Below are 20,002 nucleotides of genomic sequence, written 5' to 3' on the forward strand. Positions count from 1 at the left end.
GGGTGAAATCCTGGCCCCGTTGAAAGTAGTAGCATGGATTTCACTAATTATAACTGTAAACATCCGGAGACAAGTAACAAATATAATTTTAATACTAGGCACATGTTCAACAAAACATTAATTAGAAGTATGTTTTTGAAGAATACCCTTTGTTAACATCAAACACTAGCCTACCATGCAGTTAAAACTGTTACAGTAGTTGTATTAGGGGTAATACTATATAACATGTATTATCATTAATACAATGAACACACTACTATGAACTACATGCCAGTGCACTGGTCACTACACAAAGATAAGACCACTCGACCAGTTCCAAAAGAATGTGCTGCAAAATGTGGAACTGCTTTTGAACCCAAAGATTGGCCATGGTTTTCTGTGACCCCATTTACTGTACTGCTGTGTAGATTTCAGCATCATTCTTGAAATTAAACTTGCAGATACATCAGGTATCATCATTCTTGAAATTAAACTTGCAGATACATCAGGTATCACAGGTTAGACAAAATACTTGAGAAAAGGGGCCAATCTCAGGATTTTATCAGTTTTATGAACTTAATTAAATTTCCATTAATTCCCAGTGAAAATGTTGTTTTCCAGCACTTTATAGGCTATCAGCCTAATCTGCACTACGCTGCCTTCTGTGCTGCTCTACAGAACTCCAGGCATTTGCAGTTGGTTTGAACAGAGTTTAATATTTCTTTGCTCTAGGCTGTTTGATTTCTCCAGTGGATGAAGTTTAACATCCCCCCCCCCCCCCCCCCCCAAGTTTCAGAGCCATGAAATATTTGTTCTGCTTTGCAACCTCCATATTGAACTTGAATTTAACTACAACACACTAAAACAGCACTCGGATATTATCTTAGCCTCTCTTCTTCTGTCCCATGAAGGGTTGATTACCAGAAATTGTAATTAGCTTCATTTTATGTGATGATGACCAGTGACAGTGCTCGGTTTGCATACAGAGCAATTTGTTTGATCCCCCTTACCCCTCCTTTTGGTTAGTAACCAAATATTTTCTAAGCAACAAATCAAATTTCAATTGAGTATTCATCACATTCCTAGTTGGAAATAAAAAAAAAATCATATCGGTAGGGCACAATATGCTCTGTTAAAATGATGTCTAAAACGCTGATAAAACTAATGACATCTACTAATTACTAAAACTAAAGGTAAACTAATCAGAGGCATTGCATATTAAACAGACATACAACATAACAGCCAAATAACATATGCCAATTTGACTTAATTTTTTTTCTTACAACAAGTAGTTAATCTAATATTACAGAGTATAATCAATGTCTAGGATGCCAGGTACATCTTCAGAAGTTCATATAGACCACTTTGAGATAGCAGCAGAGGCAGCAAAGGCACTCAAAGCACTCAATAGCAGCAGGACTCCAGGACTGGAGTGTTTCCCAGCAGAGCTCTATGAAAACAGAGAACACTTTGATAAACCCAATTCAAAATAATTCCATTCATGACTATTATTAAAGCATAGACAGTTTCAGAGAAATCTCTTATTAGCCTTATGTATTATGTAGACACTTTGTTACAAGACCATGTGCCACACCTTAAGCATGCATAACCAACAGGTGTTCAGTTTTCAAATGATAGACAGGATCAAAACTATAAAGCACTTATGTGGTCCTACTTTTCCTCATTTTTGTTGAAACTATTCCTGTTTATTATGTTGTACATGTATTCTCAAATATTTACTGAGATACAGGAATTTAGTCTGATACCTCACTGCGTAAACAATACTTTCAGTTTTCTACAGTCTGTAGAGAGAAACCAGTAGAAACAAGAAGTACTTACCACTTGGCTGCCCCCTGAGGGAGATGAATTCTGCAAACAAAACAAAAAAATAAATCTAGAAGTGTTCCCACACAATGGTTTTGAACACAGTTTTGTCTGTGATCAATAAAGTTTTAATAGCCTAACCAACAGAATGGTTTTAGGTTGTTTAAGCTAACAGCTTTATGTAGATGAAGTAAGTAGTTGTCGTTCTACACTGTTTATTCTATCTTACATCTGAAAAATTCTGCTAAAATTGATGAAAGGGCAAAGGTCTATTTTTTTTTCTCTCATTCCATTACCATATTGCATATGGTTTTCATACCTATAGCTGAAAGAGAATGTTAAAAATTGAGGAGTACTGAAAGAAAAACAATGCAAAAAAGCATAAAGACACCTGCTAGCGAAAGACACAAAAATCTAGCTTATCAAAAAGAAAGTGAAGGATTAACTGAGCAGAGCCTACAAAAATCTACATGGGAAACAGGAATTTGAAAATAGAGGACAGCAAAATGTAACGAGGCCAGTAACTGGAATGTTAAGTAAGAGATTCAGGCTTAAAATAAGGGTTTTTCTTTATGTAATGGGGGAGCCAATATTGAAACTGTTTCCTCAGGCTGAGGCCAGATTTTCCACAGCTGTTTCTTTAAATATGCTCCAATACAAAATGAATTAATACACAATGGTCTCTTCAGACATAATCACCCATAAATTGCTCTATTGATCATCCAAGTTCTTTGTTTACTAAGACAGACAACAATGCGATGACGAAAGTGTTCTTACCTGTTTACCAGAATAAGGGTTTCCTGAAGTAGAAGACCCCTGTAAAATAATTTAAAACCATTTACTTTTGTTGTAAGATCCTAATGAGTATCCTAATGAATAACATTTGACAAGCACACAGTACTCTTGAACATGCCCTGAATATTGGTAGTTCTGACACTGACTTTCATTTTAACTTTTTTCTTGCACTTTTTTTTCCTCTGTTTAAGTGAATGGTCTCAAATAAGCACAGCTGTGTCCTCTTTACTCCATGAACAGTGACAGAGGATTTTTGAAACAGCCTATCATTCTAACTGAACTACAAAATTTAAAAACTGATACAGCTTCTGATTAGTTATCCTAATATTTAAATACATCATCCTTAATAGAATGAGCATCAATGACTAAGTAACAGAGTATGTCGAAACTTTGTTATTAGGAAGAATGAAGACTGCCTCATCCTCATCTTCAGGCTTGAAGACAATATTCCATTTTAATTTATTGGCCAGTTTTCTGAGACATATATCATTGTAAAGTAATTTAAAATCTTGCCCTCATTACTGTTACCTATTTTAAATACCAGTATCCACATTTCCAATGTGGTTGTGGAATACTGAAAGGAAAATATTTTGAAGAATATGCTTACTGGCTTTCCTTGGTGTCTGCCTCCTGAGGAAGATGAACCCTGAAAAAAAAGATTAATATCCTTCTTTGGCTCTAAGCCCATTTGTACTTAAGTATATTCTTGCTATCTGGAATAAAGGACCACAGGAGAATGAACACTATTTTGTCCAGTCACCTCAAAATCCCAGGGAAAAACTTATCTGAAAATAAGAATATTTAACATATTTCTGTTACAGGTGTTCTTTTGAATGATGTATATTAGTCAAGGAGAATTTAATTAGTAGTTCTCCAGAAAAAGAGCTGTTTTGTAGTAATAATGTGTTTAATATATAGAAAGGAAAACATAACAAGGTCCAGTGAAACATTAATTTGCTTGGAATCAGTCTACAGCTAGCTCAGAAAAAAAGGTAAACATTACAATAGTCTTTTACTCTACAGCCCTACTTGAGGAAAGCTTTAATAAGGCACTTACCTGAAAATAAAAGTGGATGCTGAAAAATTAAATATTCTACAAGACTCTTGTTCAGTTTTTTTGGCAAAGCTGCTCTTCTTTCTTGAATGGTATTGCCAATAGGAAATCTTTGCAAGCAAAGACTCCTTAAGAATGCCATCAAATACATTACACAAAGAGTATCACATTTATGATTCAAGTATATGACAATGTAACAATTTTTACCAACTCTTTAATCAACAGGTGGAATGAGATGCATTTAAAATAGTTGAAAAGTGAACCCTGAATACAAAGTGTGAGATTACTATGGATTAAAACAGAAGCACCTGTTCACAAAAAGTCTCTTACAAAAAATAAAGGTCCTGTATTCTCTTCCATGATTACTAGAACTAATCAGAGAATGATGAGAAGTTCAGTTACCGAGTAAAATCCTGGCTCAAAACTATGCAACTGAGTGAGAATAAAGATTGTGTTTACATTTGCTGAGATTATCCCAGATAAGTAAATCATCTAACACTCATATATATTTACCGTAAGTAAAGTGATTCATAGAAAAATGTCTGGTCCATAACTAACCAGATATAATTTTTCTTCAGGCTTATAAGAAAAAAAAAATAAAGGTCAGTATGAAAAGTTTTTACTTACTGGTTTACCATGTGGTTGGCCTCCAGAAGATGAGCCCTGAAAATAGAAAATAAACACCTATTATTTAAATGTAAGACATCTTTATTTGGCCAACTGTCACAAAGCACCTGCTAAGTCCATTCTCTGACATAAATATATGTATATAAAATGTCTTTTTTAATTATGGTTCTGTTCAAGACAAAATCAAAATCTCTATTTTATTTGTTATTTTCTGCTAGGTGAAACATGCATTTATAGAGTATCGTATTTTTTTTTCTTCATTATTCCAAATTTTCTTTAGGAAGAATGTGATTTGTTTTGAATCATATAAAGACTGTGTTATTTATATCCTTCTCTTCTCCATGATATAAGAAATGCTCTGCTTAATAGAGTGACACTGCAACTCAAATGCTTGCCTAGGAAGTAAAAAGAAATTGAATTGTTTTTTCAGTATAGCAGAGTGAGACATTAAGAAAAATATGTTCCTCCCCCCTTATTAAATAGCTATCCATTACATCTTTTAGCTGTCTGGACTAATAAGCTTTCGCTACCAGTGACAAACCACCAAGTCTACCAAGGAAGATGATGTTCTTAAAAAGGGTATGTAGGGAGTTGGTTACAGTAAGAGACTAGTATTGCAGCTGAAGAGGAGAAAAGAAGTATTACTGTGGGTAAAACACCAAAATTTATATTTTCAAAACAATATCCATTGATTTGTTTTGCACCAAATTTCCAACAACTTAATCTAAACCAACACAAACATGCCTTTCTATTAATGGAATAATTTCAATATAATTGAAAAATGACACAGAAAAGAGGCTTTGAACTAGTGTTACAGTGGTGTGAAACTGAAACACAAAAATGGCTGATTAAATTATCACTTGAGTTAAGAGGCATTCTAAAGTAAAACAACTGAAACTGTGATCTATGCAGTTTCTTTAAATGAAGTTTGATGATGCTGTTCCCTTTCAGTTACTCAGAAATATTGACCATTTGCAGATATTTATTGAGAGTTAAATGACTCTCTGAAAAAACTGATTGGTAGTAAACCCATTGCATCATATTTGTCATTTAATAAATTGCATGTAGGAAGAAGAGCTTAAAAATGAAGAAGAGTTGCTTACCTGCCCACCGTACTGACTGCTTCCAGAATGAGATGAACCCTGTAAAAAGAATGTGAAACCCACAACTTTTGTAAATCTTTTTTTTTTAAGTACCACCTAGCACCAAAAAACCCTGGACCTAATTCGAACAACATTCATGACATCAATTAACTGGAAGACTCTTACACAGTTATTAATGCAAAGGAAAATGGCTACTTATCGGAGACCACATTTAGCAGTTTATGCAACAAGATGAATCCTGTGAACTTTTCTTACATGTTATTTCCAGTTAAGCAGACTTACAAAACTGCAAAGTAAAATCTTGTCTCTAGTGAATTCAACAGATACTTTATAAAAAGATATGACAGAAGTGTGAAGAGACTGATTCAGTAAAAAAACAAATATACTCTGCAGATCAACTGTGACTATCTCTTTGACTAAACTAAACTCAATACTTAATGGCTTCTGTGTGAATATGGCAATGGAGCCAAGTTCATCCCAGAGAAACTTATCAGTGTAAATGTTGAAGAAATATTGCTTACCTGTCCACCATAGTAGCTGCTTCCTGCAGGAGAGCCCTGTATTAAACAAGAAATAGGAATAGTTACTTTTTATAAAATTCATTCTCATGTAGAGGACAAACATAAGAGAACATCTTGATCTACAGCATTAATCAAGTCATTTGCACTGATTACCAATTCACATTGTTTGCTTGTAAAGAGAAGTTATCTAATAATTTATATGTTGTTTCCAGCACTTATGATGTTCAGTGGTATATTAATGGCATGCATTTTTTGCTTGATTTCATAATCTGAGAGAAGACATCATCTAAGCAATTATGGCTATATTGAGACAACAGTTAACTGAACCCTCCTCAAAAGTAAATTAGGTTCAAAATTTCCCATTTCAGCACAATGTGAAACAACTTTTATTATGTATATAATTGCACAGAAAGAATTAATTCAAGGAATGTAGTTGCTTGGGAATTTTCCAATTACACATACTATGAAAAATATACAGTCGGCAAAGAATACTTACTGAACTTCCACCAGGACACAGACATCCACCCTGTATAACACAAAATCAAACTGATTTTCTAGAGAGTGCATGACTAGAAGAGGCATTTGGATTAGCAAATCAAACTCAAACCTCGCTATTGCAAGAAAACAGACCATAAAATCTTGCTCATAGATTCATCAAACTCCATCTAGAAAATAGTCTCTTTCTCCCTTCACCCTCCTTCCAGGATAGGTGTGCAACTACTGATCTAATGTTTAAATACAGTCTTCTAATTTCTCATTTAAACTTATGGTAAAAGCCCTACACACCAAAACAGTGTAAAAAGTTCTGAGTAGTACTATAGAACATGTAATTTCTTTTTTTTAAGGAGCTGGAACACCTGGACTACACGTGGTATTCTTTCATGCTACAGTTGTTATGGAAAACACTAGAAAGGACTTCCAGTGGTGGACTACCAGGTGATTTCTACTCTGAGGCAACTACCTGAGAGGTGGCCAGCAGCTCACCATTTGATGCCTCACTTTTCACATTCAATCTGCATGGGATGGGTAAGAGGAAAAATATTTAGCACCAAGGCAGTACAGAAGCTCAAATACAACTGCCATCCAGACAGATGGCTACTCTGGCCTCAGGGATCTCTGAATGACATGGAAAAAGAAAACAATGCGCTGCTGAGACTTTGGGCAAGAAGGATAGTGATGAAGGAAAACAGTTTTTGTGAAGGAAAAATATTCAAGGTAAATTGAGAGTAACTGATACTTGCAATAACTGAATGCTGTGGGAAAAGAAAAGCATACCTGTCCACCAGATTGGCTTCCTCCTGAAGGAAAGCCCTGTAAAAAAATAGAAACTATTTATTTCTGTGTTACTGAGTAACATTCTCCCTTCTTCTCTGTTGTCCTTAGTCTTTCAACCTGCTTCTGTTTAACATAACCTCAAAAATGTGCTTCTTGGATCCAGGGCCAGTTTAAGGAAGCATTTCCAAGGCAGTCATGCAGGCTCCTGTAGCACTCACTTATATCATAATCTGACAAACCAGACTGATGCATATTTACCAATCTTCACACACTTCTGCTTAAAACTATTCTTTCTTAGAATGTTCCTTTTTGCAAAAAGTGCAGAAGAGTCAGTTTTCTTTAAGTATTGTGTACCAAAACCACATATTCTATGAAGGGAGAGATTTTACCTGTCTACTATACTGGTTGCTTTCTGAAGAAGCCACACCCTAAAGGAATGAGAAAGCATTTATTTCAGTTGCAGGAAAACATGCTTTTCTTTGTCTTCCATGGATTTAGATGCCACAGGAACATGAACACTTCACTTGTGAGCATTTTAAAATCTAGTAGCCTTTAAAGTGGCTACTGTTTAAATAGAACAGTAAAGTTTAAATCACATTTAAACAGTAAAGTTTAAATTACATTTGGTGCTCACAGCAGCCTCCTATGTTTTACTTTTGCCTGTGCTCTGACACAGCAGAGGGTCTTACATTCATCTATTCTGACTATTCTGACTTTAAGCCACTCCTTTATCAAGTACCCTATTTAGCACAAAATAGAACAAGAGAGAAAGGTGAACCAGAAAAGTAAACCCCATAAATGAAAAAACAATTCTCACCTGTCCTCCATAATGGCTGCCACCTGAGAAATAGGGACCCTGAAATAAAGGTATCAATTAGTTCTCTACCAAAAGGCTTCTTTAAGGGTTTTTTTTTTTTTTTTTTTTTTTTTTTTTGGAAAGAAAGACGATTTTCTTCTTCGTTTGTACAATGAAGGATTACAGAAAGATGAACACTTTCCTGGGCTTATCACATTCCTTTACGTGTTATATGTAAATTAGGGATGGACCATACCATATGAATCTTCCACGACACTGCTATCAAGGAGTGATCATGAGTTATTAGGATTCTACACATAGTTGTGTTTCGGGAGACTCTGCTGGGACTTAAAATCTCTTTCTCCTCTAATTCCCTCTCCAATAAATCTGATGATAAATGTTTTCAGAGACCAAGGACCAGTCTGCTGGGGACTTCACCCAGGACTAAAGGCTATACCGCAAAGCAACATCACCATCTCCATCTTCCGTTTCAGAAGGGCATGGAACACCTTCCCTTATCAATTCCTGACTTTCTCCCCCTTCCCTTTGGGGACCTTCCCTCCTCCTTCTGCCTACCTCTCTTTGGTAGAGGACTCTCTATCCCAATACAACCCATTCCCTTCCTGAGACACCTTGCTCTCTGATACTAGCTCTGCTCTTGCACTTTGCTGAGGGAAGGAAGGTATTCCATAGGTTGAGGCAGAAGAGGAATGTGATCTGCCTCCAGCCACTCCTTACTGTCAGAGTTAAGAGACCATAACAGTAGCAGAAACAAAAATGGGCCCAGAATTAGCAGAGCTGGACAGAGGGGAAAACAAAGCTAGAACTGTATTTACTGTGATACAAAAGAAGTACTGGCCATTAATAGTTTTGTACTGCTTCAAATCATATACCTTTAGACCACGATACACCTAAAACCACATTAAATAAAGTTTATTCAAAATATTACTTTTTGCAGTCAATATAAAAGTATCAAGTTTTGGGGTAAAAAGTGTGCGTTGGATAAAGATTACACAGCAAGAGATTCTCACCTGTCCACCATACTCGCTGCCTCCTGAGAAATGTGAACCCTGAAGAAAAAGAATTAAATATCCTCTATATCCATTCCATGAGACTTCTTAAACAATGGTTCATTTGAAGGAGAGGTACCTAATTTCTTTCATTGCAAAACTATGAATGGGCAGGACCAGACTGCACTAAAAGGCATGTGAGTCTCATTTGTGTTTACCATGATGCATCAGAAGTTACATCTCCTAAAAATTCTTCTGTGGTTTCATATCACATACATTTATAATTACTATATACCTTGTAGCAAATAAAATAGAACATGTAAAATCAGTCTACTTAAAACACTCTTTTACATGGAGTAGAGAACTATTAATTCTCTTAGATGAAATCATAAACACTACAAAAGAAGAATTCTCACCTGCCCACCATGCTGGCTTCCTCCTGAAAAGGGTGAACCCTGAACAATGACAAAAAATAAATAAAGTCTTCTTTACACCTATTTCATGGGCTTTTAAAAATGTTGGTCAACATGATGGAGACATAGTAATTTATTTCAGAAATACTCCAGAGAACTGTATTCACTCTCAAGCACATTTATGACCTAGTCCTGCAAACATCGGCAGCCAACTGAGACAATCATGTATTTCATACCGTGTTTCTTAGTCTTAAAACAAGTTCAGATGAGGACTGTATTTGTTTAAACAGGTAGCAACATAATGCCATAGAGAAAGATCTACTGAGAAGATTTTAGTTTAAGATAAATAAGGTTAAGGTAGACAGCTGGCAGACAATGAGTAAGATACAAGATACGCATAGGGCAAAATTACAAAAGCAGGGACTATTAATGCTTACCTGTCCACTGTAACTGCTGCCTCCGTAAGATGATGATCCCTGGAAAGATATTGAAAATCAGATATTACTGTTTCATGATGTATCTTTAATTCCTAGCTATGAGAGGCAAAGACATCTGTATTTTGTTATTTTATTGTTTTGTTTGTAAACTTTGCAGAATAAATTCTGTATTTTTGTCTTCCTTGAATTCACAAAGCTACAACAGAGAATGGATCAATATAAAGTTTCTTGGAGTATTAAACTGAGGTAGCTATCTGGATAATCCTTTACTTGATAACAGTCAAATACTGGTAAAACAAGCATATCATATAAAAATATTAAAAGTAAAAGCTTACCCGTTCTCCATACTGGCTAGCTCCAGAGGAATAGGAACCCTGCAAAAGACATCAAAGAAATTAATTATCTGCCATAGGATCTCCCAAAATCAAAACACAAGTCTCCTAGCAATGGGAGCAAGAGAGAAAAATGAGTCAAAACAGATTAAAAACTAGAGTCCAGACCTTATCAGATAACCTGGAGAAATACCTGAGCTGCCAATCCATATTGAAACTTTTTCTCTTGTATTTTAAGAGTGCTTGTTTCCCTTGATAGGTATAGTAAAGATGATACAGTACTCCTGAAGGCATTTTTTTCCCCTTTACTCTGCAGATATAATAAGGAAACCACCATCTCTTTGGAAAGACCAGCATAGAAGTTGAATTCTCTTCCTTGCCTCTTCACACTCCCCAACTTTCTCTCAGAGATTAACAACAACAAACAACTTTTTGCACAAACTAGCACATGCCCCTATGCCTATCAGACAAGTGTTCATTTGATGATATATTTTTGGGGAAAAACAGATACATATTGTTTAAAATTTTATCTCTCCACCAATATCACTTCCTCCTGAAAATGATATGGAATAAAACAAGGTAGTATTCACCTTAAACTAAGTTTCTTTTTCATCAAGCCGAACAGCATGGCTTCAAAATGTACATCCATGAAATCATTCTTTTTGCCTGGACGTGATTTGTTTCTGTGCTTTACATTTTTCAATGACACACATCCTCTATTTCTGGTGAATCACCATGTGATGATGATGACAGTGAGCATGGCCCACACCTCTTCCCTGTCACCATGCTTGCAATTGTGAGTTTGACATTCAAGAGCACACCACAGCATCAGCTGGGACTTGTGATAGTCCTGAAACACTTTAACCATGCCCTCATTCCCCACGTGCCTTAGCTTGAGCACTTTTATCTCACACTGCAATCTGCCACGCCAGCCAGCAGGACACGATGCAGTTCAGGTGGCTAGCAGTTGCCAGTCCTAACAAGCACTTGGACAGAGACCCAGAGAACATGTGAAGGAGGAGTGCTTACCGCTCCACTCTGCTGGCTGCCAGATGGCGAGGGTGAGGGTGAATCCTATAAAATATTAGGACCCAGTTATTTCACTAAACATTTCTGTTTCCTTTTAAGCAACAGTAGAAGACTTTCCTTACTGGGAAGGTTTAAGACGTGTAGGATGAGCAGGATTCTTTCAAGTTCTCTGCTCATTTCTGGAGAGGGGCATTTCTTTATGTGGAAAGATTCATACTGGGCCAAAGCTAGCAAAAATTGGTTGGTTACCAAATTGGACTCTCAAAACAGACCAGGCAAGTTTACTGAAACCTCATACAAGAGGTCTCTTCAAAGAGGGGAGATTGGAATTGTTTTCCTTCTTAATGGAAGCAAGGCAATTGGGAATCAAAAACATTGCGTTTTTATTGTTTCCCACACTTATTTCTAGAGTAAGTTTCATTACATAAATGTCGCAAAAAATAAAGGCAACTAACTAGTGGCTAAGAAAGCTACTGCATACCATTTCTAGGATGTAACAAACTCGAAGAAGAATTTACTGAGTTTCTGCCCCTTAACTTAACAAAGTTTGATATAGGAACTTAAACAAAGTTCCTATATCAAAGCAACAGTATTTGAGTTTGTAAATAACCATCATTTCCCAAAGGCAAGCTGCCTCTCCCTTTGGAATGACTGCTTACTTGTCTATTGTACTGGCTGCCTCCAGAAGATGATGAACCCTGGAAAAAAGTACAAATTGTTCTTTTTTTCCCTCTAATAAAACTACATTAAATCAAGACTTTTTGAAGGACAGTAGTATATACATTTTTATTTTTAATTTTTCTGCTTGGGTTTAAGCTCCACTCAAAATGTAAAGTCTATCCTTCCATATTTTGCTAATCCACATAAAAATTCATGTGTACCTGTCCACTAGAACAGCTGCCTGCAGAGCTCTTTCAAAAAAGGATGAACCAGTTTTTTCACTTCAAAGGGTCTGATGGAAGGATAGGTAGCTTACTTCTTTCAGTTTAAAATCAGTGAACTCACTGAAGAATGACATACCCATAAAAAGCCTTGAATATGCATTCTTCATATTGCTTCTGACCTTTTGAGTACTGCTGGATTTCCACAAGATTTGCTAAGCTTATTAAGAAATTAAACTCTTTTGTATTTAGTGTGCAATGTTAAGAGTCTATCAGAATTGTGTCCCTCATAAAGAACATTTACTGTGCAAGAAGGTGTTTCAATTGTACTCTAAACAAGAAATTGAAAGACAACATTCTGAGGTAGACTACAACATGTAGTTGGGGAGCAACTAAGATATACATTCAGTACACAAAAGCCATTTTCCCATGATGAGGCACTGGGTGCGTCTACTGTAGCATTACAGTATAGATCAGGAGCATGCCTTCAAGACAAATCTCCTGATTGTCCCCACTCACTGTAGTTTGGTTTGCATCATGGAGTGATCTCAGAGCGAGTGAACTGGAGGCCCTTCAGACAAAACTAAATTGGAAGATGCTCTCCAGGAGCACACAACATATTTCAGTAGCAAATGGGCTCTTGGCCCAAGGGACCAAATTAGAAGTACACCCCCCACCCAAAAAATGTGCATAGTGTGGCCATCAGTTCATTAGCGTGGACTGTTTCACTCTGTAGATCTGTTTCTCTCAGCTTGCACTCCTCATTGATGTAGACAATGGCTACTATGTTCCCTGGTACAAAGCTCTCAGTCTCCCTCCAAAAGATCCTCTTTCTACATTATCCCTGATTCAGAACTGCTGCCCCAAAGATGGCCAAGTCAGTAAAAACACACCTCAGTCCCAGTGAGAAGCTCCAAATGAAACAAAGCCTACCATTTTATCAGTAATATGAAGGATGTATAACACAGATGAGGAAGGATATTTTCCTGATCATAGATACATACATGTTCCTCCTTCCTAAAGAGAGCACACAGCCAGACCTATTTGTCACATAATATTAATTTCTGTATAGTACATTTATGTACCTGTATCCAAGCCAGTTTTATACTAGCTAGCAGTCTGATAACAGCACCACAGAGTTCAGTGCTAGATACAGAAAGACCCAAGTGTTTTTTCTCCTTTTAATACAACATATACAGAGCTCCACTGACATTTCCTGCATGTCCTACCACATGATGAACACAAGTGGTCTTTGCACAGCTCTCTCCTCCAAAAGAGTTCTTTTCCATATGAGACGGCTAACATGATGAAATTACTGATCTATGAAATACTCAGAAGTGAATGATCTGAGAAGAATACAAACACACGAACCCACATTCTTAGGTGATATTTTGGCATAATTCCATGGAAGCCAATGGAACTGATTACCAATCAAGGTAAGTGTTTATACTGTTGGCACAAACCTGTGTTTGTGCCAAAGAACATTCTTCATTCAGACTTCCATTTGAATGAATACTATTTTCAAATGGAAAGAGGAACTGTGAGTTCTGCACATATCTCCTGTATGTAATTTTAGTTGTAACTAAGGTAGGTTATTTTCAAGAGTGTATGATTTCTATTAGATCCTGACTCTTTTTAACCTCTGTAGCCATCATATTGACAAAACAAACACAGGACACCCTGAAGAATTTGATGAAAACTGCTTACATTTGCAGAGGAATCACTTCTGGCTAAGGTAGGTGATCCACCCTGTTAAAAAAAAAAGTGGAAAAATAAAATAGCCTCTGCTTTTGATCATAAACTAAAAACAAAATCAAACATTAGAACAGCTCTTCTATGTCATTTTCAAGGAAAAATATCACAGTCTGAACTTATCTTACACTTCACTTACTTTACTTAACTTCCCAAGATGGCCAATAGACTTTTTTGGCCTAGAAGACTGTAAATCACAAAGAATCATTCTGCATCCACCCATGCCCTATTGCCTAGAAAATAATAATACTACACAAATAAATAATACTACCCAAAGTTCAGAAATCTCCTTGGCATATTACAGATTGATTGACCAAATACTATTTGCTTTAGAAAGCATTTATTACCCTATTTCACAGTCTCTAAATAATTTCATATGGACTTTTCTTAAAAGTACAAATGAGAAGTGGCTCTGACAAATTTTTTTCATTTAGAAAAGACTGGCTTCTGAGGCAACATTTTATGGTTGGCAGTTTTGTAGAATTAATATTTTACTTTCCCCTTGTGACAGATTTTTTCCTCAATTAACTCTTCTATTAAATGCAATCAGAGAGAGTGCTGTTCTAGAGGAAAAAATCACTGCTTTTCTATAGCTTTTTTCTGAGATGAGATACACAAATATATGACAACTGAAAATCACTATTCAGTAAATATGTGTTGCTGCCAACTGTGGGGGCACTGAATTCTTCATTTTGGCATAATGAGAAATAATTTCTATCCTGCCAGCAATATTTATGCCACCAAAGGAACACTGAACATAAAATTAACAATACATTCAAATAATTAAATAATGTAATAACATAGAAACAAATAGGTCTGCAGCTAATTTCCCAATTAAATATATGGTAAAAGAAACATATAATGGACAAAGAAAACTTACAGAGCTCCCCCCGGAACAATCACATCCACTCTGTAAAAACACAGAAAAAGTATAAAATCTCAGGAACATAGCACTGAAAGGGACTCTTGTTACAACTCAAATTCCTTTCTCTACTATCCTAGGTATCCAAGACATAAAATTACATTCATAACTGCCCAAATGCCTTCTACAAATTTGTTTTTGTTCTCTTCAGCCCCTATAACTATTTCCCTTACCACTCTGATGGTGTAAAATCTTTTAATTTTATTATCTTCAAATCTGTTATCGATAATCTTTATCTTGAAAACCCTGATCATCAAAACAGTGTAAAAAGTTCTGAGTAGTACTATAGAACATGTAATTTCTTTTTTCTGAAAGGAGCTGGAGCACCTGGACTACATGCAGTATTCTTTCATGCTACAGTTGTTATGGAAAACACTAGAAAGGACTTCCAGTGGTGGACTACCAGGTGATTTCTACTCTGAGGCAACTACCTGAGAGGTGGCCAGCAGCTCACCATTTGATGCCTCACTTTTCACATTCAATCTGCATGGGATGGGTAAGAGGAAAAATATTTAGCACCAAGGCAGTACAGAAGCTCAAATACAACTGCCATCCAGACAGATGGCTACTCTGGCCTCAGGGATCTCTGAATGACATGGAAAAAGAAAACAATGCACTGCTGAGACTTTGGGCAAGGAGGACAGTGGTGAAGGAAAAATATTCAAGGTAAATTGAGAGTGACTGATACTTGCAATAACTGAATGCTGTAGGAAAAGAAAAGCATACCTGTCCACCAGATTGGCTGCCTCCTGAAGAAGGTGAACCCTGCAAACAGTTATACTTTCATTTAAAAGATCTTTAACTTTGACATATCTTTTACTAGCTCAATTATGTCTAAAAATATCAATCTGGTTAAGAACCCTATTTTATCTACAGAAATTTTAATGAGGATTTATAAAAACAGAATAGTCTAGAAACTTACAATCCTCTCTTGAAATATGTACATTGGAAATAATACAATATTGTGAAGAAAAATTTCCCACCTGCCCACCATACTGGCTGCTTCCTGACGAAGGTGAGCCCTGAAAAAAGTTGAAAACCAATTAGCTTCTGTTTCAAAAATACTCTTTATATCAAATATTTATTACTTGCATTTGTTGCTTAGTGTTACAACATCATTAATACACGAATGGTATTTTGACCACTCTGCTTCCATTTGGACATTTATATAAGGATATATGAAAAGGTATTTCAGTATCAAATTAATTTTGTTCCAGGATATACAACATTAAGAGTCAAGTTTTTGTGTAACAGGTACCTTAGGTCAAATATATAAAGAGTTGGTGTTTACCTGTCGACTGGGGTAACTACCACCTTGAGAAGATGATCCCTGCAATAGGTAGAACCAGTTTATTTCTGTTTAAATGGGCTTTTTGAAATCAAGACTATGTTCTTGAAGTCATATGCACACTTATTTTTACTTTTTTTTGTTTTAAAAAAATTGTCATTTGATTTCACAAGACACTTATGATGCCACTTACCAGAGAAATTCTAGAAATAGATAAAACAGTTGGGCATAATTTACTTGTAGAAGGTCAGTTTTTAATGCAACAGCCACTTTGGAGGAGAACTGTAAATAATGAATAAAATTGATGCTTACATGTCCACCTGATTGGCTGCCTCCTGGTGAATAAAAATCCTGTAAAAAATATATTGGAAGTACATGAGAAAATGAAAACAGACCTTCTGCAGTATGAAAATATTATGATGGAAGCTGAACACTCCCCTTTGCCTCTCCATATTCCTCAACTTTCCGCCACAGATTGCGAGAACAACAAATAACTTCTTTCTGCACAAATCAGCACATGCCTCTATGTCTATCAACAAGTGCTCATTTAATGAAAGATATTCTTTTGGATACGATGATTAAAGAGTTCTTATTTCTGTACCAGAATCATTTCCTAGTCTGCCTCATTCTATTCCCATTAGAATTAATAAGATGGGGTAAAAATGACAGGAAAATGGAAGCCCTTGCAAGTAAGTCAAAGTGCAACAAAGCAAAGGGTTTCAGTTAGAATAAATTCTGGCTGAAACAGAGTATGAAAGCCTTCTGCAATAATGCAATGAGTCAAAAGGCCGAAACCTGAACAAGTAACTTGAAGCACCATGCTTGTAATTGTGAGTTTGACATTCAAGAGCACACCACAGCATCAGCTGGGACTTGTGATAGTCCTGAAACACTTTAACCATGCCCTCATTCCCCACGTGCCTTAGCTTGAGCACTTTTATCTCACACTGCAATCTGCCACGCCAGCCAGCAGGACACGATGCAGTTCAGGTGGCTAGCAGTTGCCAGTCCTAACAAGCACTTGGACAGAGACCCAGAGAACATGTGAAGGAGGAGTGCTTACCGCTCCACTCTGCTGGCTGCCAGATGGCGAGGGTGAGGGTGAATCCTATAAAATATTAGGACCCAGTTATTCCACTAAACATTTCTGTTTCCTTTTAAGCAAGGGTAGAAGACAGAGAAAACTACTGCTTTGTTTGTATGACTTTTATGTTCTGACCCTTCTTTATTGGGAAGGTTTAAGATGTAGGCTGTAGGATAAGCAGGATTCTTTCAAGTTCTCTGCTCATTTCTGGAGAGAGGCATTTCTTTATGTGGAAAGATTCATACTGGGCCAAAGCTAGCAAGAAAGGTTTAGCTGACCGATGAAACCATTAAAAAAACCAGAAAATCTGAATAATTAATGGCAATCTGTTTAACCAAGTGTAATTTCTATAAAAAATTACACATATTTGCTATAGAGTAATAAAAGAATGAGCTCTAATCTTAATCTACATTACAATAGTACAGGGGAAAACATCAGTTCTTTAAAAGATGTCCTGGTACACACCAATGTTGTTATACTTTAGTTTCATATGGCACCAGGGCCTTCTGTAGTAATATATTTTAGTTTTGCTGTAGTAATACTCAGAGGAAAATTCTGATACAGAAACCCTGTGAGAAAACTGATAGCACATAATATTTGTGGCTGAACTGGACATAATAACCCTTAGTGGAAGGTGTCCTGAAGTACACAGCTGAATTTATAAAAATTTATGGAGAACAATGTCCTACTAACCAGGACACTGGAAAAGAGACTTTGCAGAAATACAGTTAAAACAGAATCCATTGCTTAAGACTCAGTGAAAAAGAGACTTGGAAAGTTTTATAAAAACCTAAACCAGAATTAATGGGAAATATGCATGTTCTTAAGCAGAAAAGCAAATAGCGCTCATCATACTACATTAAAACAGACTATCAATATGCAATATGTAAATGAAGAAACTTGAATCTTCTCATATATCTGGCATTGGAAAAACACAAAGGAAGTGGGTATAATGTGAACTGGAGATGGAAGAAGAGGAAGTATAGTCTCTGCAGTAGTGATCATAAATGAAGTTGATTTGTAAAACAGAATAATATGAGATGATTAAGGATCAAACAAGATGTGTTTCAAGATAACTTGAATTTTAAAATAAATTTGGATGTTAAATTGGAAAATTTTAATCTATGGGAAGAAATAAGAGAAGCAATTATTATGATAGTCCAGAATAATAAGCATTTAAGAGGTATACTATAAAGGAAGTTAACTGCAAAAAAAACAAACCAAAACAAAAAAGAATGGTTGATCTCACATGCTGGTAATACTGCTGTTGTTACATTATTAAATTAGTGCTATTGAGTTAACTCCAATTAAATCACTGGAAGTAAGAAGAATCTGGCTGATTTGTCTATTGTGGACACATACTGATGCTAAGTTTTAAGGGAAGTAGTGAAATAGAGGAAAAGAACCTCATTTTTAAATTCTACTTCTAATAACCAATTCACAAGTGTGTGGTATTTACAAGTCAGAACTGTAGTTACTGCAATTCTAATTGGATAAGTCCTTATCATACCATACCAGAATAACATTTCACAATTTAAATCTTCACTTTTTCCTTTAACTTCACCTAAAGAAATAATACCCTTTTTAAAAAGTTCTGGAAGCAAACTACTAAACGTCACAGATGATAAGAATCTGCTCTGAAGGCGCTCTTGAAGATAAGATGATGTGAGATATATAAAGATCCACATAAGTACCTAGATTTCTTAAAGGAAGTAAATTTTCAGATTGATACACTTGAGAAGAAATGCTTACACTTTCATCAGATTCACCGTCTCCTATGGAAGGTGAATCCTGTAAAAAAATTGAAAAGCATTTATTTTCATAGGAAAATGACTCTTTTATACAATCTTACTTGTGGAAAATACAAATAATCAGGATAGAAACAATAAGACACTTAGAATTTCCAATTTTACCTAAAACACAGAACATGCAAGAAAAGGAAAAACACATAAGCAAAAGGAAGCAAAAAGGACCTATTAGTCATTTCGATTTTTTTCCTGATCCAAATATTTTTGACTGGTAATGATAGGGAAATAAGATTCGCAAGCACTTGAGGACAAGATTGATAACAAACCTGTACTCACAATAGATTAGTTTTGATTTGAACATGAAGATAAAAGAGAGAACTACATAGCAGGAAACACATATAGTAGATTCCTTTAATAAAATAAAATGTGCGGACATAGTGTGAATGGAAAAGTTTATGGTAAAAACCTAAGTATACATAGCAGGTTCATATATAAACCTTCCAAAAGGAACTACATTGTCACATGAAATACAAAGTGAGATCGGGGATCCGTTCTTCATTTAACAAATTATTTATTATAACAAGATGTTAACAATAAACCTAAGTGCATAGAACACGAGCCTGAATACAGTGACAGAAGCTGATATATGGACCTTGCTTACGGTAGCAAGGAAAGAGAAGGTAGAATGACATATGAGAGGTTTTTTGGTGTAAAGGAGAGGGAAGGCGTAAGACAACTGAGGACTTGTATAAAAAGTAAGTGTTGAAAAAAAGTTTTGTCAAACATCTGTGTTAAATGGCTAGATAACATTTAAATCTTGCTCATATTTTTACTTCCTTGTAAGAATATCAGCTGCTGCTTAAGCAGAAAAGGTAGAAAAAAAGGATTTTCCTTGTAAACATGCTTTTTTGTGAAACATTTTAGATGAAGTTGATTTGCAAAAACATGCTTTACATTCACAAATCCCATTTTCTATGTTTTCTTTTTAGCACCCTGCACTAGAAGTAGTAATAAGATTCATTTTTCTATGAAAAAAGAACCTAGGTTATAAGTCTTTCATTTTTAATGAATGATTTTGTTTGACTTTGGGTGGTTAAAATGCACTGCTAAACAAAACAGAAAGAAGATGGTT

General features: G+C 35.7%; 1 protein-coding gene across 1 annotated transcript in view; it reads right to left on the reverse strand.

Annotated features, from left to right (window-relative positions):
• Positions 1–68: 68 nt before the first annotated feature.
• Positions 69–20,002, reverse strand: part of LOC112979801 (hornerin-like) — a 57,741-nt gene continuing 37,807 nt past the window's right edge. The window contains exons 48-72 of the mRNA XM_064515856.1: positions 18,875–18,913; positions 17,102–17,146; positions 16,351–16,389; positions 16,042–16,080; positions 15,734–15,772; positions 15,477–15,515; positions 14,709–14,738; positions 13,784–13,825; positions 11,855–11,893; positions 11,196–11,240; positions 10,170–10,208; positions 9,835–9,873; positions 9,401–9,439; positions 9,006–9,044; positions 7,996–8,034; positions 7,568–7,606; positions 7,179–7,214; positions 6,400–6,429; positions 5,904–5,939; positions 5,383–5,421; positions 4,280–4,315; positions 3,206–3,244; positions 2,581–2,619; positions 1,819–1,848; positions 69–1,429 (exon numbers count right to left, since the gene is read on the reverse strand). Coding sequence (XP_064371926.1) covers positions 1,331–1,429; positions 1,819–1,848; positions 2,581–2,619; positions 3,206–3,244; positions 4,280–4,315; positions 5,383–5,421; positions 5,904–5,939; positions 6,400–6,429; positions 7,179–7,214; positions 7,568–7,606; positions 7,996–8,034; positions 9,006–9,044; positions 9,401–9,439; positions 9,835–9,873; positions 10,170–10,208; positions 11,196–11,240; positions 11,855–11,893; positions 13,784–13,825; positions 14,709–14,738; positions 15,477–15,515; positions 15,734–15,772; positions 16,042–16,080; positions 16,351–16,389; positions 17,102–17,146; positions 18,875–18,913 — 1,014 coding nt within the window. The 3' untranslated portion in view covers positions 69–1,330. The remainder of the gene's footprint in view (positions 1,430–1,818; positions 1,849–2,580; positions 2,620–3,205; positions 3,245–4,279; positions 4,316–5,382; positions 5,422–5,903; positions 5,940–6,399; positions 6,430–7,178; positions 7,215–7,567; positions 7,607–7,995; positions 8,035–9,005; positions 9,045–9,400; positions 9,440–9,834; positions 9,874–10,169; positions 10,209–11,195; positions 11,241–11,854; positions 11,894–13,783; positions 13,826–14,708; positions 14,739–15,476; positions 15,516–15,733; positions 15,773–16,041; positions 16,081–16,350; positions 16,390–17,101; positions 17,147–18,874; positions 18,914–20,002) is intronic.

The sequence above is a fragment of the Dromaius novaehollandiae genome, chromosome 8 (assembly GCF_036370855.1).
Source record: "Dromaius novaehollandiae isolate bDroNov1 chromosome 8, bDroNov1.hap1, whole genome shotgun sequence".
In the NCBI taxonomy this organism is placed as follows: Eukaryota; Metazoa; Chordata; class Aves; order Casuariiformes; family Dromaiidae; genus Dromaius; species Dromaius novaehollandiae.